The sequence below is a fragment of the Eptesicus fuscus genome, chromosome 20 (assembly GCF_027574615.1).
Source record: "Eptesicus fuscus isolate TK198812 chromosome 20, DD_ASM_mEF_20220401, whole genome shotgun sequence".
Lineage (NCBI taxonomy): Eukaryota > Metazoa > Chordata > Mammalia > Chiroptera > Vespertilionidae > Eptesicus > Eptesicus fuscus.
Genome location: NC_072492.1, coordinates 37,126,156 through 37,153,908, shown reverse-complemented (window position 1 = coordinate 37,153,908; position 27,753 = coordinate 37,126,156). Strand labels below are relative to the sequence as shown.

The following is a 27,753-nucleotide window of genomic DNA, read 5'->3' as shown; positions in this document are numbered from 1 at the left end:
CCTCTCATCCGTGCTTGTTTTGTTTTTTTTTATTTATTTAATTGATTCCAGAGAGAGGAAGGGAGAGAGAGAGAGAGAGAAAAAAATAAAACTGTGCCCTCCTGGTTCATGGATCAACACTCAACCTCTGAGCCACACTGGCTAGGCCCCATGTTTGTTTTTTTATATTTTTAATATATTTAATATATTTTTATTGATTTCAGAGAGGAAGGAAGAGAAAGATAACATCAGTGATGGGAGAGAATCATTGAATCATTGATTGGCTGCCTCCTGCCACTAGGGATTGAGCCCCCAACCCGGGCATGTGCCCTTGACTGGAATTGAGCCCAGGACCCTTCAGTCTGCAGACTGACATTCTGTCCCCTGAGCCAAACCAACTAGGGCCCATGTTTATTTTTAATGGCTGACCAGGACCAAAGGAAGGAACTGGTTACAGTTAAAAGATAAACTGATTGTTCCTATTAAAAGTTTACAGCCTAGTTCCTTGACTTACTAGGTTTATTTTTGTCTCTGGATCCTTTTTTACTTATTTACTTCTTTTATGTTCTGGAGGCAGAAGGAAGGGAGAAAATGCACGTTAGTGTAAGTTTTGAAACAGAATTAACCTGAGCCCTAATGTTGAGTTAAACTGTCTATAGATTGCTTCTTTGGCAGCTCTTTATGTAGTAAAACACATTCCTCTTGGACATGTTGCAAGGGTACCTCCTTAAAAAGCATATAACAGACCACTTTCTAGTTCAGGACATTTTTTAATACATGTTTTTCCTCAGAGGTGGCTTTTAGTTCTCAGTTTTACAAACAAACAGCTAAAAGATGTCCGAGTAATCTTGTGGGAGAATAAAAGAAAGGTTTGAACCCTTATCAGGTATTTAATTATCCTAGGAGTAATGCATGACCCCATAGTAAGTATTACTGAAGTAACATGGCAAAGACTAAGCAAATATCAAAATAAGTCCCCTTTTTATTCAGTTTGAGGTTTTCTTTGCTGTGTAGTAGGTTTTGTGACACAGTGTAAGTATCTATTGCTATCCAAATCTGTTGGGTTCCTATCTTCCGATAGCAAGGGATACCACATTATCCAAATATATTTGATTCTGAGTTTAAGACAGCTAGTCGGTAGAGTTCAGATAACGCGAACTTCAAATAGATATCTAATGCTCTTCATTCTTCAATTTAGCTTGAGAGATGCCTTTATAGTTCACATACTATAAAAATTTCAGGCATACAGAAGTTTAAAATGCTGGCTTTGAGGTTCCTCAGTGTTCCTGTTTTCAAACCTAAGAAAGTCTTTAGTATCGTGATCATTGTATGTAATGCCCAGAAAGAATCAAAACCAAAGCAGTTGGCCGGTGTGGCTCAGTGGTTGATCATATACCTATGAACCAGGAGGTTATGGTTCAGTTCCCAGTCAAGGCACATGCCCAGATTGTGGGGTCAGTCCCCAATGGGGGGTGTGCAGTAGGCAGCTGATCAATGATTCTTATCATTGATGTTTCTAGCTGTCTCTCCCTCTCCCTTCCTCTCTGAAATCAATTTTTTAAAAAAAATATATTTTTTATAAGTAAATGCTTAGATGTGTGGGGCCCAGGAAATAGGCACAGACCCTTAGTTTCTAAAACAGACATACTAACCACAGTCTGCCATAGAGTAGTAGCACTTTGGAGGTTTCTGATTGTTTGACTCAGAGAACATGCACATTTTAAAAAATGAAATTTGAAAGCAGAGAAAATTAGGGTGTTTTTTTTTTAGCTGAATAGAACCTTATGGATAAATGTTCAGCCATACATTTGGTAACATACTGATGAGTAAGATGATACAGTAAGAAATGAACATGGATACAGGATGGGTAGATTTTATCAGATGGTAATGATAAAATATTTTAATTTTAGATACCTTAGGAAGAAATAGTAGTAACTGTCTAGTTTTAGAAATGTAGATTGATAGATTAACAGTATGAGACTTTGCCTAACCTCACTGAGAGAGTTCTCTTCATTAGCACAAGGCTAGGGAATGACCACCACTCAGTGTCTTTTAGACCCACCTGTGAAGAATGATAGAACATGAGGTAAGTATTTTAGAAGACATATGAAATGTACTCCTCAACCTGTGTTTTTTTTTTTTTATTGTTTGTTTTTTATTTTTTTAAACCAATGTGTAGTGCACCTGGAAGTGGTCCTATGTTCAGACCAACCACAGTGGCTATAGATGAAGAAGGTGGAGATGATGATAAAGATGAATCAGCTACAAATAGTGGCATAAGTGTCCCTGCCACTTGTGGACTAGGATCTGAATGCTCCACAGACAAAGGAGGCCCTTTCACTGCAGTACAAATCACTACTACCACTGGACTGGCACCGGCTCCTGGCTTAGTCTCCCAAGGTGTCAGCTTTGGCATTAAGAATAACCTGGGTACCCCGTTGCAAAAATTGGGAGTGTCATTTTCCTTTGCCAAGAAAGCTCCTGTCAAACTCGAATCAATAGCATCAGTTTTCAAGGACCACGCAGAGGAAGGGAACTCTGAAGATGGAACAAAAGCTGATGAGAAGGGTTCTGACCAAGGACTGCAGAAGGTGGGAGATTCTGATGCTAGTAGTAATCTCGATGGCAAAAAAGAGGACGAAGACCCTCAGGATGGAGGGTCCCTTGCCTCAACATTATCTAAGTTAAAAAGAATGAAGCGAGAAGAAGGAGCTGGGGCAACAGAGCCAGAGTATTACCACTACATCCCCCCAGCACACTGCAAAGTAAAACCTAATTTTCCCTTCCTCCTCTTTATGAGAGCTAGTGAACAAATGGAAGGTGATAATAATACACACCCAAAGAATGCCCTAGAGAGCAAAAAAAGCAATTCTCCCAAGCCTAAACGCTTCAGCAAGGTGGCAGCAAGCCAAGGAGAAAAGACTGTTAGTGAAGTCTCGGAGCAGCAGGCGGAAACCAGTGTGGCTGAGCCCTCAGAACCTGGAAGCAAAGCTGAAACAAAGAAGGCTTCAGGAGGAGACATAAGTGAGCAGAGTATAGAGAGTCAGAGTCAGAAGTCTTCAGGTATCCAGATTTGTGAGTCTAACCCTTCTAAAGAAACCTCTCAGACCACCCCACCAGGGAAAGAAAGCCGTGAGGGACCCAAACATCCTACTGGTCCCTTCTTTCCAGTCTTGAGCAAAGATGAAAGCACTGCCCTCCAGTGGCCATCAGAACTATTAATTTTCACCAAGGCAGAACCCTCCATTTCATACAGTTGTAACCCTTTATACTTTGACTTTAAACTTTCAAGGAACAAAGATGCCAGAGCTAAAGGGACAGAAAAACCAAAGGACATAGGAGGCTCCTCAAAGGCCCATCTCCACGGCCTTGATCCTGGTGAGTCAAATAAAAGTAAGGAAGGAGGAGAGAAAGCAGAACATTCCTCAGGAGATAGAATGGATGCACCTGCTTCAGGATCTTCCTGTCGCGGCCTGAATAAGCAGGAGCCTGGTGGCAACCATGGATCAGAAACAGAAGACACAGGGAGAAGCCTTCCTGGCAAGAAAGAACGATCTGGGAAGTCCCACCGACACAAAAAGAAAAAGAAACACAAAAAATCCAGCAAACACAAACGGAAACACAAGGCTGACCCAGAAGACAAAAGCTCTAAGGTGGAATCTGGGGAGAAGTCTAAGAAGCGCAAGAAACGAAAACGAAAGAAGAATAAGTCAGCCCCGGCAGATTCTGAACGGGGACCCAAACCAGAACCCCCTGGGAGTGGTAGCCCTGCACCACCAAGAAGACGGCGGCGAGCCCAAGATGATTCCCAGCGGAGATCCCTCCCAGGTGAAGAAGGGAGCAGTGGCAAGAAGGATGAAGGTGGAGGTGGTGGCAGCTCTCAAGATCATGGTGGGAGGAAACATAAAGGTGAACCTCCGACTTCATCCTGCCAGCGAAGAGCTAGCACCAAACGGAGCAGCCGGTCCAGCCATCGGAGTCGACCCAGCAGTGGAGATGAGGATAGTGATGATGTTTCATCACGCCGGCTGCACCAGAAGTCTCCATCCCAGTACAGTGAGGAGGAGGAGGAGGAGGAAGAGGAAGACTCGGGCAGTGAGCATTCCCATAGCCGCTCACGGTCTGGCCGGCGCCATTCCTCACACCGTTCCTCCCAGCGTTCTTACTCAAGTAGCTCAGAGGCTTCTTCAGACCAGAGCTGCTATAGTAGGCAGCACAGTTATTCTGATGACAGCTATAGTGACTACAGTGACCGATCACGAAGGCACTCAAAGCGCTCCCATGACTCTGATGACTCAGACTACACCAGCTCCAAGCACCGGTCCAAACGGCACAAATACTCCTCTTCCGATGACTATAGCCTCAGTTGCAGCCAGTCCCGAAGCCGGTCTCGGAGTCATACCAGAGACCGCTCAAGATCCCGGGGCCGCAGCCGCAGCAGTAGTTGCAGCCGCAGCCGGAGCAAACGGAGAAGCCGTAGTACCACAGCCCATAGCTGGCAGCGAAGCCGGAGCTATAGCCGGGACCGCAGCCGCAGCACCAGAAGCCCTTCCCAGAGATCAGGCTCTAGGAAAGGATCATGGGGTCACGAGAGCCCTGAGGAGAGGCGTTCTGGTCGTCGAGACTTCATTCGCTCTAAAATCTACCGCTCCCAGTCTCCTCATTATTTCCGATCAGGTCGGGGAGAAGGCCATGAGAAAAAGGAAGATGGCAGAGGAGATGATAGTAAAGGGACAGGCCTACCCGCTCAGAACAGCAATGTTGGCACAGGAAGGGGATCAGAGAGTGACTGCAGCCCTGAAGATAAGAACTCTCTCACTGCCAAACTTCTACTGGAGAAGATCCAGTCAAGGAAAGTGGAGAGGAAACCCAGTGTAAGTGAGGAGGTGCTGGCCACCCCAAATAAAGCTGGGCTCAAGCTCAAGGACCCGCCACAAGGTTACTTTGGGCCCAAGCTCCCCCCCTCTCTTGGCAATAAGCCTGTCCTTCCACTGATAGGGAAACTCCCAGCTACCCGAAAGCCCAACACCAAGAAATGTGAAGAGTCTGGCTTAGAAAGAGGGGAGGAGCAAGAACAGTCAGAGACAGAAGAAGGGCCTCCAGGGAATAGTGATGCCGCCTTTGGACATCAGTACCCCTCAGCGGAAACAGCTGGCTCCTTATCAGACCCACCTCCAGAAGAGCCAAAATCTGAAGAAGCTACTACTGCTAATCACCCTGTGGCTCCACTAGGCACCCCAGTGCACTCTGATTGCTATCCTGGGGACCCAGCCATCTCCCATAACTACCTCCCTGACCCCAGCGATGGGGACACCCTAGAATCCTTGGATAGTGGCAGTCAACCAGGCCCTGTGGAATCTAGCTTGCTGCCAATAGTGCCGGAACTTGAGCACTTCTCCAGTTATGCACCTCCCAGTGGGGAGCCTAGTATTGAGTCAGCTGATGGGGCAGAGGATGCTTCCCTGGCCCCCCTGGAAAGCCAGCCCATCACCTTCACTCCCGAGGAGATGGAGAAGTACAGCAAACTCCAGCAGGCTGCACAGCAGCACATCCAGCAGCAGCTTCTAGCCAAGCAAGTAAAAGCCTTTCCAGCCTCTGCTGCCCTGGCCCCAGCCACTCCAGCCCTGCAGCCCATCCACATTCAGCAGCCGGCCACAGCCTCTGCCACCTCCATCACAACTGTTCAGCATGCCATCCTACAGCATCACGCCGCAGCAGCTGCTGCTGCCATTGGCATTCACCCCCACCCTCATCCCCAGCCACTTGCCCAAGTACATCATATTCCCCAGCCCCACCTGACACCCATTTCCTTGTCCCACCTCACTCACTCAATCATCCCTGGCCACCCTGCCACCTTTCTCGCTAGCCATCCCATTCACATCATTCCTGCCTCAGCCATCCATCCTGGACCCTTCACCTTCCACCCTGTCCCACATGCTGCCCTCTATCCTACCCTACTTGCCCCACGGCCTGCTGCAGCAGCTGCCACTGCCCTCCACCTTCACCCACTTCTTCACCCCATCTTCTCAGGTCAGGACCTGCAGCACCCCCCTGGCCATGGCACATGAGTTGGGGGAGGAGAGCCCAGGTAGGACCAGGGAAGGTGACCCATAAGTCTTCCCTTGGGGGTGTTGAGCCATTAATACCAGCAAGTAGAAGCTGGGATGGGCAGTGTCTGATAGCCAAAGAATTAAGTTTTGGCTTGCAGGGGTGGTTTTAGATTTGAGGTTTGCTTTGGGTTCACTATCAGGGATTTCCCCCCCTTTCCTTGTATCCCTCCCCCTCCTGTGTTTCTAGGCGAGGAAACACCAGTAAGTGCTACCCACCCCTCTGCAGCAACATTTCCCGATGGTCACGTTTATATACTCCCCTCCTCCCTCTGCCGTTTAACCTCTGCTCTTCCCTTCTATAAATTTTAAAACATTTCCTCCTCTCTGGCCGGCGGGTTGTCCATCGGATCCTGCCTTCCCAGTGTCTGACCATCCCTCGGTGACCTTGTGTTATCCTGGGTGAGGTGGAAAGGGAGTCAGACCTGGAATCAGTTGCTACTCTGTTTTTGGATCCACTTCCCACATAAAGAGCCACACGTTGGGCACTGATGTCCTCGTGTCCCTCGTCCCAGAAGAGACATCGGACTACCCCAGAAAAGAAGATCCTATCATGATGACAAGCTATGCGGAACACAGTTTCTCATGTGCTTCCCCAGAGAGGAGCTTGTATGTCTGAAGGGTGTGTTTTCTTCTGTCATGTTGATGTTTCCTTCTTAATTTATAGGATTTTTTTAACGTAAAAAAAATTGCACTGAACTCTATAAACGCAAATGCTGCTTTTTGTAGCTCATAAAAAAGGTTCCATATTTGTAGTATACTGCAATAATATTTTTTACATCTAGCTCTTTAAGTGATCCTTGTTCTGGTGGCTTTGTGTAAATATGTTTGCCTAGTTGAATTAAGAAACTAAAGGTTATAAGATGAAAGCAAAAAATAAAGTATTTGTTTTCTGCTAGATGCAAAAATGACTAAGCATGTATATTTTATCAAACTCATGTATTTTTTGAAGTTATGAACTATAAAAATGTTAGAGCAAAAAAGGAACATTGTTTAACATTTTTGCTGGAACAAAATGTTCAGTAATTTGCATTAAGTGGTGCCCCCAGCACTGGGATGTTTGAAGTAATGGGCATCACTCAGCTGGGGGTTCAGGAATACTCATTTATGGCAGTCTCCTTCATATGCTTTGTTTTTTTGTTGTTTTTTACAGAGAAACAGGTGGGCCCACAGAGGGGGAAAACGTTCAAGAGCTTTATTTGAAAGCAGTGAGATTCAGAGTGATTGGGGGTTTCTGATGCCTTGTTCTAGGCAGTCCATTTGCCTTCCTAGTACTTAGCCTCCTCTGATATATATTTTTTTTTTTTAATGTGCCTTTTTGGTTAGCTAGAAACAAGTAGAAGTAGACTGGGGGATGGTAGGGTTCCGTTTTCTTCCTCCTCTTGTTGGGACATGAGCACATTTATAGATACTGCAAATTCTTTTGCTTCATAGTTTCCATGCCTTCAGCCCAGTTTAGCTTAAGCAGTAAAGATTCCTTTTCTCTTCTGTGACACCATAGTACCTACCAGAGGAAATACCACCTCAGTTCCTCTTCGACTTCTTGCTTTTCACCTAGGCTTTCAGCCCTATTTAACACACTGACCCAAAAGTGTTTATGTTGCAGTTCTCGCCTTCTTTGGTGTAATGAGCAGATCCCTGTTTGTCGTTCCCCTGCCTATTCCTGTGGCTAGAATTGGTTGGGTGGTCATCTGACAGGAAAAACAAACCCTGCTTACCTGGGCCAAGGCTCTGTGTTCTGCCTTTCTTCTCGAATTCCCAAATGGAAAAGGTTTTGAGTTTATGAGAAGCAAGTGCTGGGCAAACAAGGCTCTTGACGCAGCCTCCTACCTGTTCAGTGCTCCTCCCATGGCTCAGAAGCATCACTTTTTTGGTAACTAGCACTGGAAAAATGAAACGTCTTTGATGTGAAGGGACTCATTTTTCTTTGCTTTCAGCCCATGTAAATAATTTAAATAATACAGTATTAACATTTTTTGTGCTATTTCCCTTCCCATTAGCTTGTAGATTGAGCCATACTCTGGCTGCCTCTGCCTTCCTGGGGGCAGTTTTCTTTAACTTTCAGAATAGTGATTTTAAAACTTTAAAAAAAGTAAAGAAAAACAAAATAGCCTATCCTTCCTTACAAGCATAACAGATTGTATTTAACTTTATCGCATATGATAGAGATATATATGCTGTAAAATTAGGGAAAGGAACTTTCTAATAAACCAATGATTTGTGGAAACTTAGCAGAGTCTGTTGTGATTGTTGCCCCATCCATTCAAGTTGGGAAGGGATGGAGTTAAGGGTTACAAATAACATCTTGTTTGAAGTGATCAAGGGACAGACTCTTGAGAACCAGTTTTTTATGATGATTGGAATTGTGCTTCTCAGAGCTCAGGCTGCCCGAGTAGAGAGAAGGTGGCGATGTGGGAGGGCGTATAGTCAAGTTTCTCAGTCTTAGGTAGGTGCTTTGGAATGTGCACCTCTTTTCCACTCTTCCCCACAAGAATTTTCTATTTCTACCTTACCTCTGCTTAGGTATGTAATCTGTGTGTAATACAATGTATGGCATGTAGGTGCTCACTAAGGAAGTGGGTTTGGAATTCCTGAGTTTGATTTTTAGGATTTTGGATAAACTTCAGGGCAATGGAATTACAAGAGTCATCTGCCTGGCCTTTGCCCTCCAGATGTAGTTCTGTATACCAGAACCAGTCTTGAATTATTCTCCTCAACCCTTTAATACCAGTACAGTACTTGAGAGCTACCTGGTGAAAGGAAATAGGCCTTGTTACTGAGCTGATAAAAGCCTTTGCTGTATCTAAAAATCACAAAAGGGAAAGTTTAGCGTCAAAGCTAACCATAGATTTGCAGGGATAAATTAGTTTCCTCTCTCTTTGTCTTTCAAGGAGGAGGAGTACAATGTCTATTTCTTTCCTACTCTCATAACAGCTGTGTTCTCCCCTTGACTGAAGGGAAAGCTATTCAACACGAACCTTGGGTTGGATGCTCAGATCTATTTTCCTAAAATAGCAAAATTCCTGCCCAGAAAGAAAGGATGTTAAAAAATGAAAAGTAATGTTCTGAGCAGGCAAGGTGCCAGTGAAAGAAGCAGACTGGCCTGTAGACAGTTCTGTGTGCAGCTGCCTGCCTCAGCTCCCTGGGCTTGCAACATGGACATGCCTCTTCTCTACCCTCAGTGACGAATCCAGGCCTGTCAGCCATTTCCATTCTTATTTACCAGAGACACCTTCACTTCCCCTTTATCGGTTCATATCTGAATGTTTGCCGCATTTCCTGGCTGACCTCCCTGACTCTGAGGATATAATTCCCTGTCCCACATAAGCTTACTGGCTTTTTGGAATCCGAGTGCAGTTCATTTTGTGTTCACTGCTTCGCAATACAATTAAGGTTCTGGGAGGACGGGGCTTGATTCTTATACTTCCTTTTTTTTTTTTTTTTTCCTTAATTCTTTAGAGTGTTTTACAGAGTTGAACACATAGTAAACATTTTGATTATATGTGCAAGGAAGATTAGAGGAAAGTAAAATACTACTAACTGAGGATTATGCATCAGGGTTTAGAAAGGAAACCAAAGATGATAAAATGTTTTTCTTTATGTCCACATCACCTAGCTCAGTGCCAGGCACGTAGTAGAAGTTCAATAATTGTGGACTAAATGAAGTCTTAAAGGAACTTTGAGTTCATTGAGGGATTCTAGCACTCTGGTGGCTGATGGGATGGAAAAGTGGGAGCAGTGTGTCAGCAGCACTCCTGCCTACTATCAGAAAGGAGATTAACCCAGCTCTGACCCCAGAGGAACACCCGGAAGAACAGAATTCTTATTGAATACCACACTCCTCTCCCTTCTCAACTCTGATGCTCCACCTGTTTCCAATTTTAGTTACTGGTACCATTGTCCTACCAGCCAACAAGGCACCAAAGCTTCGAGTTACTTGACACTTCCCCACCACATCCAGTTACTGATTGTGTAACCTCTGCTGTCTTGTTCCTGCCATCTGTGCCTGGGTTTAAGCCTCATCCATCACCTTTAACCAAGAGGATTGCAGTTGCTCTCCATCTGATCTTCCCAGTAAGTTCTGCCTTTTCCAGTTCCTTCTATCCACAGTCAGTGTAATCGTCCAAATCGGAGCACAATTAGTATATCTCTTATTGTCAGACTTGAAAAGTCTTTATGATGCTCCATCTTCTCCAGATTAAAGTTCAAATTCCTTTATAAGGTATTCAAGGACTTCGAGTTATTTGACCCCAGCCTTCCATTCCACCCTAATGCCCACTCTGTCCTCATGCCCCAGTCCACCCTATCCTAAGTCAACTACTTGCCCTTCCCTATAATTGACCTTTATGTCCTGCCACTCTTAAAGAGAGTGCCTAAAACTCCATTCTCTGACAAGCGTGTAATGAATAAGAACATGATTTTAGCCCCAGCCGGTTTGGCTCTGGATAAAGCGTTGGCCTGAGGACTGAGGATCTCCAGTTCAATTCCGGTCAAGGGCACATGCCTGGGTTGCGGGCTAGATCCCCAGTAGGGGGCGTGCAGTAGGCAGCTGGTCAGTGATTCTCATCTTAGATGTTTCTCCCTCTCCCTCTTTGGAATCAATAAAAATACTTTTTAGCCGAAACCGGTTTTGCTCAGTGGATAGAGCGTCGGCCTGCGGACTCAAAGGTCCCAGGTTCGATTCCGGTCAAGGGGCATGTACCTTGGTTGCGGGCACATCCCCAGTAGGGGGTGTGCAAGAGGCAGCTGATCGATGTTTCTAACTCTCCCTCTCTCTTCCTCTCTGTAAAAAAATCAATAAAATTTATTTTAAAAAAATACTTTTTAAAAAACATGATTTTAGCCCTGGCTTGTTTGGTTCAGTGGATAGAACGTCAGCCTGCAGACTGAAGGGTCCTGGGTTCAATTCCAGTCAAGGGCACATACCTCCGTTGCAGGCTCAATCCCTGGGGCACTTTTGGGAGGCAACCAATCGATGTGTCTCACATTAATATTTCTCTGTCTCGTTCCCTCCCTTCCAACTCTCTGAAAATCAATGGGAAAAATATCCTCGAGTGAGGATTAACCAAGAAATAAAATCCTTTAGAAACAAACATGAATTTAAGCACAAACATGTTTGAATCCACACTGGCCGTGTAAACTTGGGCAATTTGCCTAAAACTGTGCCACAGTTTTGGCATTTATGAAATGGGCATAATAGTACCTATTTCATAGGAGTTGTTATGAGGAGCATATGATATAAATGATTTCAGCTGGACATAATCTCCACCCTTTTCAAGGCATGCTTTACTCTTCCTCTGCTGTTGTGTGTTCGTGTCTTAAATCCCTCTTTAAAGATCCTTGGTAAGGGACCTTTGTATCCCTTACTACTCAGTGCCTTGAACAGAATAAATACTTATTAAAATCTTTAGTGAAATGTGACTTAATTTGGGGCTACACAGTATACACCAGTAATTACAGTACCGCTCAGTTGAGGATAGCGGGAAGGTGGTGGGTAAGTATAAAACTGAGTTAAGTATTCATTCTAATAGATGCATTACATGCCTACTGTGGTCCTGGGACTGAGAAATCTGCAGTGAAGAAGGCCTGGACTAAAGTTTAAAGAGCTTCTAGCCTAGTAAGGGGCAGGATTTTGAGCTGTGTGCTGAGGTGGTGAATTAGGAGATTCCAAGATAAGATTGTTGCAATTGATCAGAAAATACAGAACAAAAGGAGAATGGCCATGTTCCTGTGCCCTGGCAGATCTTGAATTTCCTTCCTGGGAACCTGTTTTTGGGAGGAGACATGTAAGTGTCAATAAGACTTGGCACTCCTCTTGCTCACATCCACAGAAAATGACCTTGCCTTTCTACTCAAAACTATTCCTTCTCTTTCCACGTTTCCATCTTCCATGCTCAGTGCACGCTTCCATTCAGTCTGTCTGTCAGCAATACCTATTACAAGTTGGGCTCTCGGCTAGGCCCCAGGCTGCAGTAAAGAACCTTGTTCTCCAGGGATTCATGGACACGACTCGGTGAACAGGCCATGATAAGCTGTGTTAATTCCAGGGTGCCAGCCTGAAGAGTTGGAGGAGGCTTCCCACTGGCAGTGACCCCACTAGAATCAGTTCTTGATGATGGGACAAGAGCTCTGTCACCAGAACGAGTGAAGGGGCCTGCTTTCAACTGGATAGCTGGTGAATAATCACAAAGCCTATGAGCCAGAATACCCTGATCTGACTCCACTTTATCCCTGTCTCCCTTACCCCTTCGACCAAGATCCATTCACCATCCCTTCCCCAGCCCTGGCTGCACTGCTCGACCACATTAAGACTTGGCCTGAGATGGAGGAAGAGTGAGGAAGCTGCTGCACCAATATGACTGACTGAAGCTGCCCGAGGCCCTAAAAGGAAGTGGATAGGTGCCTTATCCAAGAGGATACAGCAGCCCAGGTCTTATCAGGAGCCAGCAGCTTCCTTACTCCTACCCCCACCGCTAACCAAGTCATTATGTGCCACAGTAGTGCAGGCAGCTGGGAGGGAGGAAGAGGGGCCATAGAACTGGACTAGAGTGGAGGTGTACAGACCAGCTAGTTCATGGTTTTACTATCCCAAGCAGAAAGCCATGATGGCTTAGACTTGCATGGTGGTGGTAGAAATTGCGTGAAGATTCCAGAGACATAGTTGAGAGGCAGAACCAACAAGACTTCGTGATAAACTACGCTCAGGAAAAGGGAGGAGTCATGGCTTTCAGCCATCAGCATCCACCCCCAGGGTGGCCTCACCCCCTTCCCTTCCTGGCAATCCTAGAAACCAAATGGGTCCAGGGCCAGCAGCCCTGTTCAGTAAGTTTGATAAGAAAAGACTTCCTGTGGTGGAAACTGAAAGGAAGAGGAAGGAGTTAGTCCATTCCTTCCAAGAAGGTTGTGGGAGAAGGAAGATGGCCAGAGCTTTGTGTCCACTTCGTGCCCTCTGGCTTCTGGAGTGGGTGCAGATGCTCTTGGGACCCGGTGCTGCCCCTCCAGCCTGGGCCTTGAACCTGGACCCAGTGCGGCTCACCTTCTACACAGGCCCCAATGGCAGCCACTTTGGGTTTTCACTGGACTTCTACAAGGACAACCATGGGAGGTAAGCCCTGGGGGGAGTTTGGGTGTTGGGAGAGAGAAAGATTCTCCCACCATTACTGCTTCTGTGGACCTCAAGTTCCCCATTTGTGATAGAGGTTGGGCAAAGTGACTTCTAGGGTCTGTTTGGGCTGAGTCCTTGTTAGGAATACTGGGGAGGAACCTGCTCAGGTGAGGGTGTCAGAAGAGGGCACCAAAGAGGAGTTAGACACTGAAACTACAGCAAAAGCAAAGGCGAAACAAAAGTTGATACCTTGTTTTATCCTCCAAGGGTCAGTTGTAGGACCCACTCCACTGTCATCCCCTCAAAATACAGAGAGGAGTGCGCATGTCTTAAAATGACTTGCAGAACTGTAAAATGACCTACTCACCTTGTTTTTCTACTCCATTTCCCTCATCCCCATAAACATTATAGACCTTTGAAAAGAAGCAATAGAATAATGTGCTTGGGATTAATCAGGCTGTGAGATGAGATTGCCAAGATCAGAGTCCTGGTTCCTCCTCTTTATAATAACTACCCTGAGCTAGTGCCTTACTGTGGTGGACACTGCGACCCAGCTGTGGGGAGTGGCAATGGCAGACAGCATTCAAGTATCAGCCCCTTGGTGAATTTCCTCTGCTGAAGAGAGCTACCTCCCCCAAAGTCAAGTCCCCTTCCCAATGTGACCTGCAACTAATGACTGATCAATGAGGAATATGGAGGGAGGTGAGAGGTGAAAGAGAGGTGTAAGGGTCCAACCCTTTCACCTCAACTGGGAAGAGTTCTGAAGGGTCCTAGTACCAGAACTCCCAGGGTATTTGTGTGGCCCAGGCTGCCATGGGGCTTGAATCTCAACCTAACTCCTTCCTCTAGCCACTTTTGCTTTTCCCCTTCTATCCAGATAGTGGTCTCATGGGCACTACTTAACAAACATCCCTCATTATTCAGCATATTTTTTGAGCAGTCGTTATGAGTTATTTGGCTGGTACCATGCTGAAGCCCTCGTACATTTACTTCATTTACTTCTCCTAGCAGCATTGATTGGTTGGTATTGTCCCCAATTTTCATATGGCAGAGCTGTGGTTTGAACCTAGATCTACTAGGGTCCTCAGCAATATCAGCATCGTACCGCCGGTTCGATATTCCGGTCAAGGGCATGTACCTTGGTTGCGGGCACATCCCCAGTAGGAGGTGTGCAGGAGGCGGCTGATCGATGTTTCTCATCGATGTTTCTGACTCTATCTCTTTCCCTTCCTCTCTGTAAAAAAATTAATAAAATATATTTTAAGAGATGCCCACTAGCTTCCCTTGACCTTCAATTCAGGTCAAGGGCAGGTACCTTGGGTTGCAGGCTCCATCCCAGGCCCTGGTGGAAGGTAATCAATCAGTTGAAGTGTATCTCTCACATCAATGTTTCTCTGTGTGTGTCTCTCCCCCTCCCTTGCACGCTCTCTAAAAATCAATGGAAATATATCCTCAGGTGAGGATTAACAAACAAACAAACCCTAGCTCTCAAAAAGGCATCTGGTAACAGTTTAAGGTTCTAAGACTCATATAAACCCCTCTGGCTTTTTTCTGGGGGGGGAGGGGGGATTTGGAGGATACAGAGCTTAGGATATCTTTTTCAGCAAGGGTATCAAACCCCTTGTATTCATACCAAATCAAACGGTTATAGTTCCAGCTTTCCCCTTAACTCTGGGTTTGGGGTGTGTGTGTGTGGGGGGGGCGCATGTCATTTACCCTCTGGGAGTTGATTTCATGGACCATAAAATGAAAAGATTGCCTCTATGGCCTGTGAAATTTCTTTAAGGAAATGTGATCCAGTGTCCCCCTTCAGGGTAGTGCTTCCTGCGCGGGCACTGGGACAAGGGGTACCCCGGAATGCGCTCCGTGCTCACGCAGCTTTCCCATACAGCGTGGCCATCGTGGTGGGCGCCCCGCGGATCCAGGGCCGCAGTCAAGAGGAGACTGGCGGCGTGTTCCTGTGCCCCTGGAGGGCCGAGGGCGGCCAGTGCTCTCCTCTGCCCTTCGACCTTAGTGAGTCCCAGGCAGGGAGGGGGAGGGAGGAGCTAGAGGGAGCGCGGGCAGCCGGGCTTCAACGCCCCATCCCTTCTTGTGCCCTCCAGACGATGAGACCCGAAAAGTAGGCTCCCAGACTTTCCAAACCTTCAAGGCCCGGCAAGGACTAGGGGCATCGGTGGTCAGCTGGAGCGACAACATTGTGGTGGGCCACGCGGGACGGGACCCCGGAGAAGTCGGGGGCAGGGACGTGTTGGGGGAGGGGCGTGGAAGCCTGCGTCCCGCCTCTGTCCCACTCTCCCGTGGCCCTGCCCCAGGCCTGCGCCCCCTGGCAGCACTGGAACGTCCTAGAAAAGACGGAGGAGGCTGAGAAGACGCCCGTGGGGGGCTGCTTCGTGGCTCAGCTCCAGAACGCCGGCCGCGCCGAGTTCTCGCCGTGTCGGGACAACACCATGAGCCGGGTTCACACGCAACAAAATTTTTGTGAGCTCCGCTCTCCATGGGGGCTCCGCCCAAGTCCCGGCCACTTAGCCCAGCCCTGATTCCCGAACCTTCTCCCCGCACCCGCGGGCCTGGCCCGCCGCACTGCCCAGCTCCGAGCAACGCCTTCCACCCCCACCCCGCTACCTGCAGATCCAAGGCCACGCCCCTTATTGCCCCGTGGCCCCGCCCTGCCCCAGGTTCAGTGCACGCTTTTACTTTTTGTTTTTTTATTGATTTTAAAGACAGGGAGACCATCATGGTGTGCTGTTCCACTTAGTTATGCATTCATTGGTTGATTCTTGTGTGTGCCCTGACGGGGCTCCAACCGGAAATCTTGGCGAATGGGGAGGATGCTCTAACCCACTGAGCTACCCGCTAGGGCCAGTGCAGCTTCACCACCCGCCCCTGGCCGGCCCTCCCTCCCCCCCCGCCCCTGGCCGGCCCTCCCCCACACACACCGCCCCTGGCCGGCCCTCCCCGGCCCCGGGCTGACCCCCCTCCTTGCCCCTCCAGGGGAAGACAAGCGCTACTGCGAAGCGGGCTTCAGCGCCGCTGTCACTCAGGCGAGGAGCGAGCCCGTGGTGAGGGTGGTGAGGGGCGGCGCCCAAACGGGGCCCCTCTCACCTCCACACTCACCTCCACCGCTTCCTTTCCAGGCTGGAGAGCTGGTGCTTGGGGCCCCCGGCGGCTTTTATTTCTTAGGTATGTGCCCCCCCCCCCTCTCTCTCTCTCGGCCTGGGGAGACCCCGGAAGTTCACACCCCCTGCCTCTCGCTCCCCAGGCCTCCTGGCGCGGGTTCCAATAGCAGATATCTTCAGGAGTTACCGCCCGGGCACCCTCTTGTGGCACGTGAGCACCCAAAGGCTCACCTTCGACTCCAGCAATCCAGAGTACTTCGACGGCTACCGGGGTAACCCTGCCCCCCGCCTCGAGGCTTCCCACCGCCCATCCCCGCCCCCGCGGGAGCGCGCCCCCATGCCGGCCCCCGCGCCCAAGGCGGCTCCACCCTCTGCTCCCGCAGCTCCCCGCCCCCCGCAGACCGCCCGGCTCCCACACGCTCCCCGGCCTCCCCAGGTCTTGGCCTCATGGCCTCCGGGTCGCCGTGTACACAAAGCGGGCTTTACCCCGTGCGGCCCGAGCCGCCTCCGCCTTCCTCCTCCGCCCTCCCCGCTCCGCCCTCGCAGAAACGCTAATTCGCTTTGTGTCTTCAGGGTATTCGGTGGCCGTCGGCGAGTTCGACGGGGACCTCAACACGACAGGCAAGAAACCCCTACATGGGGCAGGGGGTGGGGAGCCCAGCCCGCACCGAGACCCCCCCGGGGGGAAGTGGTGGGCGGGAGGCAGGGCGGGTCCAACTCCTCACTGGCCCGGCCGGCTCTCCCCAGAGTATGTCTTCGGCGCCCCCACCTGGAGCTCGACCCTGGGAGCCGTGAGTGCCCCCTGCCCCGCCACTCGGCCTCCCGAAGCCCCTGACCCTGCTCCTAAACCTGACCCTCCCCCCCCAACCTCTGCCCTTTCACCCGGAGCGGGAGGCTGCCCTGGGGAGAACGGCGCCCTCACGGGCGTGGTCTGCGCAGGTGGAAATTCTGCGCGGGAACTACCGGACGCTGCACCGAGTGCATGGAGAGCAGGTGCGGGCCGCTTCCGGATGGGGTGCCCGAAGCAGGGGCGTGGGACCCTAGGATATTCCGCGGGGTGAGGGGGCGATGACTAAGGGAGGGGGTGGGGGGCCTGGGGGCGGGAATTAAGGTGCGCCTTGTTTTCCTGCAGGTGGCTTCGTATTTCGGGCACTCGGTGGCCGTCACTGACGTCAACGGGGACGGGTGAGGAGGGGCACCCCAACCCTACCCAGCTGAGTCCCCAGTTACCAGAGTCGTGAACCGCCCTAGGTCTCCTCCTCTACTAGCCCTCACTCCTGGCGACCGCCCAGGGGAGCGGGAGGGCGCGGGAGGAGGACATGTGGCTCTGGCCCTGAGCATCCCCTAGCCACCCCCACCCCCACCCCACCCCCACGTAACCGCGCGCCTGTCCCGCAGGAGGCACGACCTGCTGGTGGGCGCGCCACTGTACATGGACAGCCGCGCTGACCGCAAGCTGGCCGAGGTGGGGCGTGTGTACTTGTTCCTGCAGCCTCGGGGCTCCCACGCGCTGGGCACCCCCAGCCTCCTTCTGACAGGCACCCAGCTCTATGGGCGATTTGGCTCAGCCATCGCGCCTCTGGGCGACCTCAACCGGGATGGCTACAATGGTAAGAGAGGAGAGGGACCCCACTGCTGCCCAGGGCTTAACAGCCACAGTCAAGTCCATGGGTTGGTCCTGAAGGCCGCAGGAGCCAGGGAGAGCTTAAAGCAAACCAATTCGGGTTTGTTCGCATTAGTCCAGGCAAAGGAGTTGGGGGCGGGGCGGGGGGGGGTCCTTCACTGCCTGGAACTCAGGCTAGGCAGCAGATCTGGGGAGGTGATATGGGAGGGTGTCAGCAGCTCATCTCTGGACCTGTTTGACCCTGAAGGACTTGCCCACATTAGGCAGACATATCCGAGAACAGGTGAGTGTAGCTTCCCCACTTCCACCAGAGAGGTCTGAGTGGGAAATTGGGGCGCTGGGCGGGGGGGCGGGCCGGTTCTGGGAGCCTGTGAAGTGAGGAGAGGCCCAGGACAGAGCCCTGGGAAGCAAGAGCATGTAGGGGACTCCCAGAGGAAGTGAGTCTGGAAAGGAGACAGAGGACTGTCCAGAGGGAAGGAGAGAAAATGAGATCTGATGGCCCAAAACGCAAAGGAAGAGCGTCCTCTAAGCAGAAGGAAGGAGGTCAAAGGCTCCAGATGTTTCTGAAAGGTGCAGTTAGATGGGGCTGGAGAAGTATCCATGGTCTTTAACAAGAAGGTCATTGACGACAGCGACGAGAACTGATTCAGGGCTGGGTAGGGACAGAAACCAAACGCCATGGGGCAACATATGGATGGAAATGAAGAACTGGAGGCAGCCAGTGCAAACAGCTCTTTCAACCAGTTTGTGAAAGAGAAAAAAAACGATTACTGAAAGGAGAGGAGGGTCAAGGGACGACTATTTTAATTTCAAAGAATATGGATGGAGTACGTTGAATGTAAAGGAAAATGATCTGTGGGGAAACGGAGGGATGGAAGAGTGAGCTGGAGAGGGTCCCTTTAACGCCTGGGGGCTGCGGGTGGGATGCTAAGCCCAGCAGCAGGGTAAAGGAGGGACAGCTATTCCAAGGTCAGATTGGAGGGGTTGGAAAGTGCGTGTGGAATTATAGCACCACAGTTGGGCTGCTTCTCTTTACGAAGGAAGTAGGGGGCTGGGAGCTTGACAGAATAGAGCATGTTTGAAGTAGGTGCTGAGCAAACTGGGAGAAAAAGCTGAGCAGACCTCCCTCCACCCCACCTTGCCTGACTGCTGGGCAGTCCCTAGTGAAGACTGGAGATCAGGAATTCAATTCCTTGTGCCCTGCTCTGGTGGGGGTCTGGCCAGGCTTGCCCGAAACTGGCAATGGGGCAAGATGGCTGAGGATATGGTCAGGAAATAAGTGAAGAGATGAGGAAGCCAAAGATCCGGAGAGCGTGGAGGCCCAGGGCCTGGGGACTCAACTGTGGTCAGAGTGGTTGATTTAGGTAAAGTCTGGGTAACTTGATCGGAAAAATCAATAAAGATTTTTTAAAAATATTATTTTATTTATTTTTAACAGTGAGGAAGGGAGAGGGAGAGAGAGTTAAAAACATCGATGAGAGAGTAACATCGATCAGCTGCCTCCTGCACACCCCCTACTGGGGATGTGCCCGCAACCAAGGTACATGCTCTTGACCGGAATCGAACCTGGGACTCTTGAGTCCACAGGCCGACGCTCTACCCACTGAGCCAAACCGGTTAGGGCAACACCTGCCTTCTTGACCCAGATCTTTGTATCTCTCTCCTGGTCCCCTGGGGTCTGCCCAGAGTAAGAGCTCCTGAAAGTTTACGGGGCCACCTGGAGAGATTGGAAAGCAAACAGCCACTCTCTGTTGTTCCTTCCAGATGTTGCCGTGGCCGCCCCCTACGGGGGTCCCAGTGGTCGGGGCCAAGTGCAGGTGTTCCTGGGTCAGAGTGAGGGGCTTAGCTCACGCCCCTCCCAGGTCCTGGACAGCCCCTTCTCCACGGGCTCTGGCTTCGGCTTCTCCCTGCGAGGTGCCACAGACATCGATGACAATGGATACCCAGGTGCCCGGGACTGCCTCCAGCTAAACAAACAGGGCCCTTGAGCATTAGCTGGAGATGCTAGGAGACACAGCCAGGGGCCTGGGCCTGACCCGGTGCCCCACTGAGAGCTCAGTCCCGTCTGTGGGGCTGAGATGCCAGGGAGGGCCAGGTCAAACCTCCAATGGGGGAAGTGGTTTGGGAACCCCTGGGAAGATGGGGACTTCACGCCCTCTCCGATTACCAATTCTGACCTCTTTCCAACATCTACAGACCTATTGGTGGGAGCATACGGGGCTGACAAGGTGGCTGTGTACAGGTGAGCACTGACTCCAGGGGTGGGGTGGGGAGGAAGTCAGGAAGGGCCACAATCGCAAGCCTACCCCATCCCACCAGAGCTCAGCCGGTGGTGATGGCCACTGTCCAGCTGCTGGTACAAGGTTCGCTGAATCCTGCTGTGAAGGACTGTGTCCTGCCCAAGACCACGACACCCGTGAGCTGGTGAGGAGACGGAGGGCATGGGCCAGGCAGGATCTGGGACCTCAGGGGCCCTAACCCCTGAGCCCCACTCACGTCTTTGCAGCTTTAACATCCAGGTGTGTGTAGGAGCCACTGGACACAACGTTCCTCCGAAGCTGCGTGAGTGGCAGGGTGGGCACAGGAGGGAGGCGGCCTGGGCTCCCCTGGAGGCTGGCCAGGGCGACCTTGACCCTCCCTGCTGGCCCCGTCAGGCCTAACTGCCGAGCTGCAGCTGGACCGGCAGAAGCCCCGCCAGGGCCGGAGGGTGCTACTGCTGGACTCTCAACAGGCGGGCACCACCCTGCACCTCGACCTGGGGGGGAGGCACAGCCCCATCTGCCACACCACCACGGCCTTCCTCCGGGTACGCCGGGCTGGGGATGGGCCGGGCTGGGTGTGCAAGCTTGTTCATCCAGCCCTGGGGTATGGGCTGGGCGCTGTGGGTCCGGGGGTGGTCAGTGGTAGGGAACACGGTAGCAAGATGGCCTGATTCTTGTCCCCTCCCTAGGACGAGGCCGACTTCCGGGACAAGCTGAGCCCCATTGTGCTCAGCGTCAATGTATCCCTGCAGCCTGAGAAGGATGGACTAGCGCCTGCTCTTGTGCTGCATGGAGACACCCATGTCCAGGAGCAGGTGATGGGGGGGCAGGGACAGGCCAGGGAGGTGAAGGGCCCCTGCCAGACAGTCAGGGTTAGGGTTAGTGTCCAAGTTGTAATATGAACCCCAAAACCTTGATGTCACCTCTAATCTCTAATGTCATTCTAAACCCTAATGAAAACCCCAAAACTTCAATGTCCCCTAAACCCCAAGGGTTGATGTCACCTCAAAACTCTTGATATAAACCCTGGTGTCACCAGCTAAACCATGACATTGTCCCAAAGCCCTGATGTCATCTCCACACTCCTTCATTCTCAGATCTTCTAGTTCCCTAACTTCACCTGCCCCCAACTTACCCACATACCCGGATGTGCCCCCTGTAGACCCGCATCATCCTGGACTGTGGGGAAGATGACCTGTGTGTGCCCCAGCTTCAGCTCGCCGCCAGCGTGTGAGGAGACCTCCCCCTGTACCCTCCCCTGGCCCGCTCGCCGATAACACCTCCTCCCCACCTGGGGTGTCATACACCAATACGCTGTCCTCGCCCCCCTCCTCCTCCCAGACCCTAGGCCTGGACACAGCCTCTTACTCCTTTCCCCGCCCCCCCAGGAAGGGCGCCCCGCTCCTAATTGGAGCCGATAATGTGTTGGAGCTAAAGATGGATGCAGCCAACGAGGGGGAAGGGGCCTATGAGGCTGAGCTGGCCGTGCACCTGCCCCAAGGCGCCCACTACATGCGGGCCGTCAGCAACGTCCAGGTGAGGGCCCGCCCCCCCCCCCCCCGGGAGATTACTGGGACCTGGGAGGTATAGGCCTTCCCCACCCTGAGAGCCCCCACTTCTCATGCTTTGCTGTAAGAGCTGTGATCTTTTAATTTTGTTTTTTTTTACTTAGAAGAGGAATACTTGCCAATGGTCCAAAATTCAAGAACTTTATTATAAAACCCAAGTCAAAATGGCTCAGGAAGCCCTGGCCAGTGTGGCTCCGTTGGTTGGAGCGTCGCCCTGTACACCAAAGGTTGTGGGTTCGATTCCCCGTCAGGGCACGTACCTAGGTTGCAGGTTTGATCCCCAGTCGGGGCATGTACGGAAGGCAACCAATCAATGTTTCTCTCTCTGTCTCTGTCTCTGTCTCTCTCTCTCTCTCTCTCTCTCTCTCTCTATGTATATGTATATATATATATATCTCTCTCTCTCTCTCTCTCTCTCTCTCTTCCCCTGTCTCTAAAATCAATTATGTATGTCCTCCAGTGAGGAGTAAGAAACAAAAACAGGCTCAGGAACCTCTGTTAACATTTGGTCGATTTTCTTCTAGTCTTTTTTCTCAACATTGACAGACATACATTTATTTGTTTGTTTGTTTTAGAGAGGGAGAGAGACACATCAATTTGTTGTTCCACTTTTTTATACATTCATTGGTAGATTCTTTAAAAAAAAACAAACAAGAAATATCTTTATTATTATTATTTTTAATAATAATAATAAGAGGAAGAGAGAGATAGAAACATCAATGATGAGAATCATTGATCGGCTGCCTCCTGCACGCCCCCTACTGGGAATTGAGCCTACAACCCGGGCATGTGCCTTTGACCTGAAGTAAACCCGGGACCCTTTAGTCTGCAGGCTGACGCTCCGTCCACTGAGCAAAACCGGCTAGGGCCATTGGTTGATCCTTGTATGTGCCCTGACCAGGGATCAAACCCGAAACCTTGGTGTTTCATGAGGACGCTCTAACCAACTGAGCTACCTGGCCAGAGCCACTTATTTCTTTTATTTTGTTGAGGTCGTTTATAACAATGGCATCACAGTCTATGTAACGTTTTGTGCTTTTTACTACCAAAAAAATCATAAAAAATGATAACGTGCTAGAGTGATACATAAAGTGGAATGTAACAGTCCCTCGTGTCCCCACCCCTAGAAGCCCTCCTCCCACCCTCCCACAGAAGTCTTTCCCAGACTTTCCAAGGCGTTTCAGGATGTATGGGCTGCGCTGTAACCATCTTCTTTCTTCAAACTACCTACTGACAGGGCTTTGAGAGGCTGGTCTGTAACCAGAAGAAGGAGAACGAGACCAAGGTGGTGCTGTGTGAGCTGGGCAACCCCATGAAGGGGAATGTCCGGGTGAGGCCGCTGAGTCTTGGGCGCTGGGTCTCCTCCTCCAGGGCCTCCAAGACAGCTGGGTCTTAGTGGCTGGGTTTGGGGTCAGCCCTGGGCCGGGATCCTGGTCCTCACACTCCCTGGCTGTGCGATCCTGGATGAGTGGGCTTCTGAGTAAAACGGAGATAATAACGGGGACCTTGGAGGATGAGGACTGGAGGCCACACTCCATGTTCAGAGTGGGCATTTGTGCAGTGACTTTGGCCCTCCCGGTCTCTCAGATAGGAATCACCATGTTGGTGAGTGTGGAGAACCTGGAAGAGGCTGGGGAGCATGTGTCCTTCTGGCTGCAGATCAGGAGGTACTGGACTGGGGAGCGCCTGATGCGGAGACACTCAGGTGACCTCCATGCAGAAGGGTCTTCTGGGTTGCCGGCTCTGCAGACTTTCCTATTCCCTTTGTTCCTCAGAGACTTGTTTCTGAGTCTTGGAGCCCAGAAAGAAGTCCTTTCCCAGGTCAAACCTTTGTGTGGCAAAAAAAAAAAAAAAAAGAGTTAGGTCTTCCTGAGCCCTCTGAAATTTGGGCCCCGCCCCCAGAGAGTTCTGACCCCCAGAGAGTTCTGATGTTCCCTGGGCTGGTGTCCCTGACCTGCTTCTCCTCGTCCCCTCCCCTCCAGCAAGAACAGCCAGAATCCAAACAGTGAGATTGTGCCGCTGGATGTGCCAGTCCGTGCGGAGGCCCATGTGGAGCTTCGAGGGTGAGAGGCCTGGGAAGGATAAGGGAGATGGCAGGCAGAGTCCCAAGGTTCGAGGGGTCCTGGGGGGACTCCCACAGCAAGTCAGGGGATCAAGCTTACGTTGGGAGCTTGGGCCCCTGCAGGAGCTCCTTTCCAGCCTTCCTGGTGGTGGCGGCAGAAGAAGGCAACAGGGAGAACATCTCAGACAGCTTGGGCCCCAAAGTGGAGCACACCTACGAGGTAGGGAGGAGCCCTGGGCCCCAGGCTGGGGTGGGAGGGTCCCCGGAACTACAGTCTAGGCGCTGAGCCACCTAATATTCTACCGCCCTCACCAGCTCCACAACAATGGCCCTAGTACTGTCAGCGGCCTCCACCTCAGCATCCACCTCCCTGGCCAGTCCCAGCCCTCTGACCTGCTCTACATCCTGGATATACAGCTTCAGGGGGGGCTTCAGTGCTCCCCACAGCCCTCTCCCAACCCCCTCAAGGTGAGCGCCTGGGTGGAAGAGGAGCGGTCGGGGAGTCCCAGCCCATCAACCAGGGTTCCTCTGGGAGCCCGGGGAGACGGGCGGAGTGTGGGACCTGACAGCTTCTTTGCCTCCCCAGCTGGACTCGGGGATGCCCACCCCAGTTCCTTCCCCCATTTACCGGGGCCACCACAAGCGGGAGCGTAGGCAGGCCTTCCTGTCAGGATCCAAGCAGCCATCCAGGCTTCAGGATCCAGTTCTTGTGGTGAGCAGGCTCTGCGGTCTCCAAATGGGGTCTCTTCCCCCTGGAGCCCAGGGGGCGGGGAGGGGGGGGGATGGGAGGCAGAGGGGCCTGAGAGGGATGTGGGCCTCTGGTTGGCCGCTACTGTCCGTTTGTGCTGGTCTCTGTCTGGGGCGGGGCGGGGTGGGGGGCACTAGCATTTTTTCAAGATTCCCAGTACATTCAAACGAATGAGTACCTGCCAAAGCAGGGGTCAAAAGTCCTGGGTATTGGACACTGTCTGATGGCCCACCTCTTCCCGCCCTCTCCCTGGATCTCGGGGGCTGTGGGAACAACTCCATCTAGAGATAACGTCTGACGTTTGGATCTGAGGCCCTTCCTGAGGGGAGGCCCCAGCCCCCTGACCGCCCCTCCCACACACGCACACACACTGCGCTTCCCCCACCCGCTCTGTGTTGGGTCCTTGGGATGAGGGGTGCCAGGTCAGGAGGGGCTGGGGGCTAATGAATCACCCATCCCCGCAGAGCTGCGACTCGGCGCCCTGCACTGTGGTGCAGTGTGAGCTGCAGGAGATGGAGCGCGGGCAGCGGGCCATGGTCACGGTGCACGCCTTCCTGTGGCTGCCCAGCCTCCGCCAGGTGGGCATGGCGCTGGGGGCGGGGCCTTCTGGGGCGGGGCCTCCTGGGGCGGGGCCTTCTGGGGCGGGGCCTTCTGGGGCGGGGCCTTCTGGGGCGGGGCCTTCTGGGGCGGGGACTGAGTGAGCTTTGGGGAGAGGCGGGGCTTTGGGGAGAGGGAAGAAAGTCAAGACCAGGTTTACTTTGTTTTCTTTCTTTTTTTTTTTAAATTATTTGTTACCCTAACCGGTTTGGCCCAGTGGATAGAGCGTCGGCCTGCGGACAGAGAGGTCCCAGGTTCGATTCCGGTCAAGGGCATGTACCTGGGTTGTGGGCACATCCCCAGTGGGAAGTGTGCAGGAGGCAGTTGATCGATGTTTCTCTCTCATCCATGTTTCTAACTCTCTCTCCCTCTCCCTTCCTCTCTGTAAAAAAGCAATAAAAATACATTTTAAAAAATTATTTGTTCATTTGCGGGGGAGCGGTTTACTTTGAAGGGGATGAGATTAGGGCAGGGGCAGGCTCCCCGGGGTTGGGGGGGGTTAGGAGCTGGGACTCCTGCAACCAATAGGCCTGTGTGAATGGCTTCCCCACCCCATCCAGAGGCCACTGGATCAATTTGTGCTGCAGTCGCAGGCTTGGTTCAATGTCTCCTCCCTTCCCTACACCGTGCCCGCCCTCGGCCTGCCCAGCGGAGAAGCTCTGGTGAGTATGGAAGAATGTTGTCGAGGAGGGGAGTCCTGCAGGACCCACGGGTCATCCCCTGTGTCCTGTCCGGCAGGATGAGGGCGGGGCCTCCCTGGGTCTGAAGGGTGAGACTGGCAGATGGCTGGGCTAGGTGTCCGCACCCCACGGGTCTGAGGTTTGGGGAGAGCCAGGTGTCCAGGTGAGAGGACACGCGCCGGTTTGTCCTCAGGTCCAGACGCAGCTGCTTCGGGCCTTGGAGGAGCGGGACATCCCCCTCTGGTGGGTGCTGGTAGGCGTGCTGAGTGGCCTGCTGTTGCTCACACTCCTGGTCCTGGCCATGTGGAAGGTGAGCATGAAGGGAGGGGAGGGTCCCCAGTGGGCACAGACTTGGCCCTGCCCACCCTCACAGGGAGGCAGAGAGAGGCAGTGGCCCAAGTGGGTGACCCCAGAGCCCAACTGATGCACATCTCCATTATTATTTTTAAATATATTTTTATTGATTTCAGAGAGGAAGGGAGAGGGGAGAGATAGAAACATCAATGATGAGAGAGAATCATTGATCAGCTGCCTCCTGCACGCCCCCTACTGGGGATAGAGCCCACAACCCGGGCATGTGTCCTTGACGGGAATCAAATCCAGGACCCTTCAGTCCACAGGCCGACGCTCTATCCACTGAGCCAAACTGGCTGGGGCTGCATCTCCGTTATTAGGCTGTCCTTCTCCAGAGGACCTCTTCCCGGGAGGGACAGACTCCTGGAGGAGGTGGCACCTGGGGTTCTAAGTCCTTTGGACCCATCACCCCTGCGAGGAAGTCATGGGGAATGAGTCCTGCCTCCAGGAACTCCCTGGCTGCTGTGCGGGACAGGGCTCGCCTCCTCCCTGCCCTTTGTCAGGTCTGATCCAGACCCTGCTCCCTGCTCCCTGCTCCCTGCTCCTTATGAGGCCCTGGCGGGTCCCTCTCTCCTCTGTGCCTGGAGAACAAGTGGGCTGGTCTCAAGCTCACTCAGGTGCCAAGCCCTGGGACACATGGTGCTTTTAGGGAAAACCACACTTTAGACTTATAATAAATTAAATATATATCTTCATGCACCTGAGTCATATAGAGACACAATCATCACTATTTAAGAAAAATTCAGGGGAGAAAAAGCAAAACCCATTTTTAAATTGTTACATCTATTATCCCTAAATGGGGAAAGGCCTTCCTTTGTGCCAACAGTGGGGTCCATATTTTGTGCTGGTCCAGGAGAGGACCTCAGGGCTGGCTGGTTGCTAGTGCTTCTTCCAGTGCTGCTCGGGGCCTAAGGATCATCTCTATAACCTGGCCCTGGCCCTGTGCCCCCAGGTCGGCTTCTTCAAGCGGAATCGGCCCCCCCTGGAGGAAGACGATGAAGAGGAGGAGTGAGGTGGCAGCCCGGGCTCTGCCCTGCAGGAAGGCGGATGTGATACCTGCTCTGCCCCTTCTTCTCCGAGTGCCCCCAGCTCTGCTCACCCACTACTTGGAGCTGTGCCATGGAGGCTCCTGATGTCTTCCCCCTCCCATCAGAGCTGGGCCACCTCCTTTCTTGCTGCCAGATAAAGAGGCTGAGCCCCCGCCCCAGTGTGCTGCTGCTTCTCGGGGTTAGGGGAGGAGAGGGAGGTGATATTTGGAGTGGGGATCTGGGGCTGCTAGAAATGTGAGCAGACGGCATCTATCAGGACAAAGGTTGCAAATTACTGTCTTTGAGGAGTGTCAGGGGGTGGAAAGTGGGGGTGAGACTGAAGGGGTTGGAGGTGTTTGAGGAGTGTCAGGGCGTGGAAAGTGGGGGTGAGACTGAAGGGGTTGGAGGTGTTTGAGGAGTGTCAGGGGGTGGAAAGTGGGGGTGAGACTGAAGGGGTTGGAGGTGTTTGAGGAGTGTCAGGGGGTGGAAAGTGGGGGTGAGACTGAAGGGGTTGGAGGTGTTTG

The 27,753-nt window shown here is 51.8% G+C and overlaps 2 protein-coding genes across 5 annotated transcripts in view; both read left to right on the top strand.

Annotated features, from left to right (window-relative positions):
* The window catches only part of GPATCH8 (G-patch domain containing 8), a 73,847-nt gene extending 65,536 nt beyond the window's left edge, over window positions 1-8,311 (top strand). For all 4 annotated transcript variants that reach the window (XM_028157091.2, XM_054708923.1, XM_054708922.1 and 1 more), the window contains one exon: window positions 2,159-8,311. In XM_028157091.2, coding sequence (XP_028012892.2) covers window positions 2,159-6,047 — 3,889 coding nt within the window. In that variant the 3' untranslated portion in view covers window positions 6,048-8,311. The remainder of the gene's footprint in view (window positions 1-2,158) is intronic.
* A 4,686-nt stretch (window positions 8,312-12,997) lies between these two features.
* On the top strand, window positions 12,998-27,392 carry ITGA2B (integrin subunit alpha 2b). The gene is made up of 30 exons (XM_054709119.1): window positions 12,998-13,191; window positions 15,083-15,204; window positions 15,294-15,391; window positions 15,504-15,669; window positions 16,183-16,232; window positions 16,326-16,371; window positions 16,451-16,579; window positions 16,881-16,928; window positions 17,055-17,098; window positions 17,247-17,300; window positions 17,440-17,492; window positions 17,706-17,917; window positions 19,696-19,878; window positions 20,128-20,173; window positions 20,251-20,355; window positions 20,438-20,493; window positions 20,586-20,737; window positions 20,882-21,007; window positions 21,355-21,422; window positions 21,581-21,728; window positions 22,998-23,090; window positions 23,348-23,427; window positions 23,743-23,823; window positions 23,946-24,042; window positions 24,138-24,290; window positions 24,409-24,534; window positions 25,035-25,148; window positions 25,728-25,829; window positions 26,041-26,157; window positions 27,154-27,392. The coding sequence occupies exons 1-30, from the start codon at window positions 13,004-13,006 to the stop codon at window positions 27,211-27,213; spliced, it is 3,117 nt and encodes a 1,038-aa protein (XP_054565094.1). The 5' UTR covers window positions 12,998-13,003; the 3' UTR covers window positions 27,214-27,392.
* Window positions 27,393-27,753: the final 361 nt, after the last annotated feature.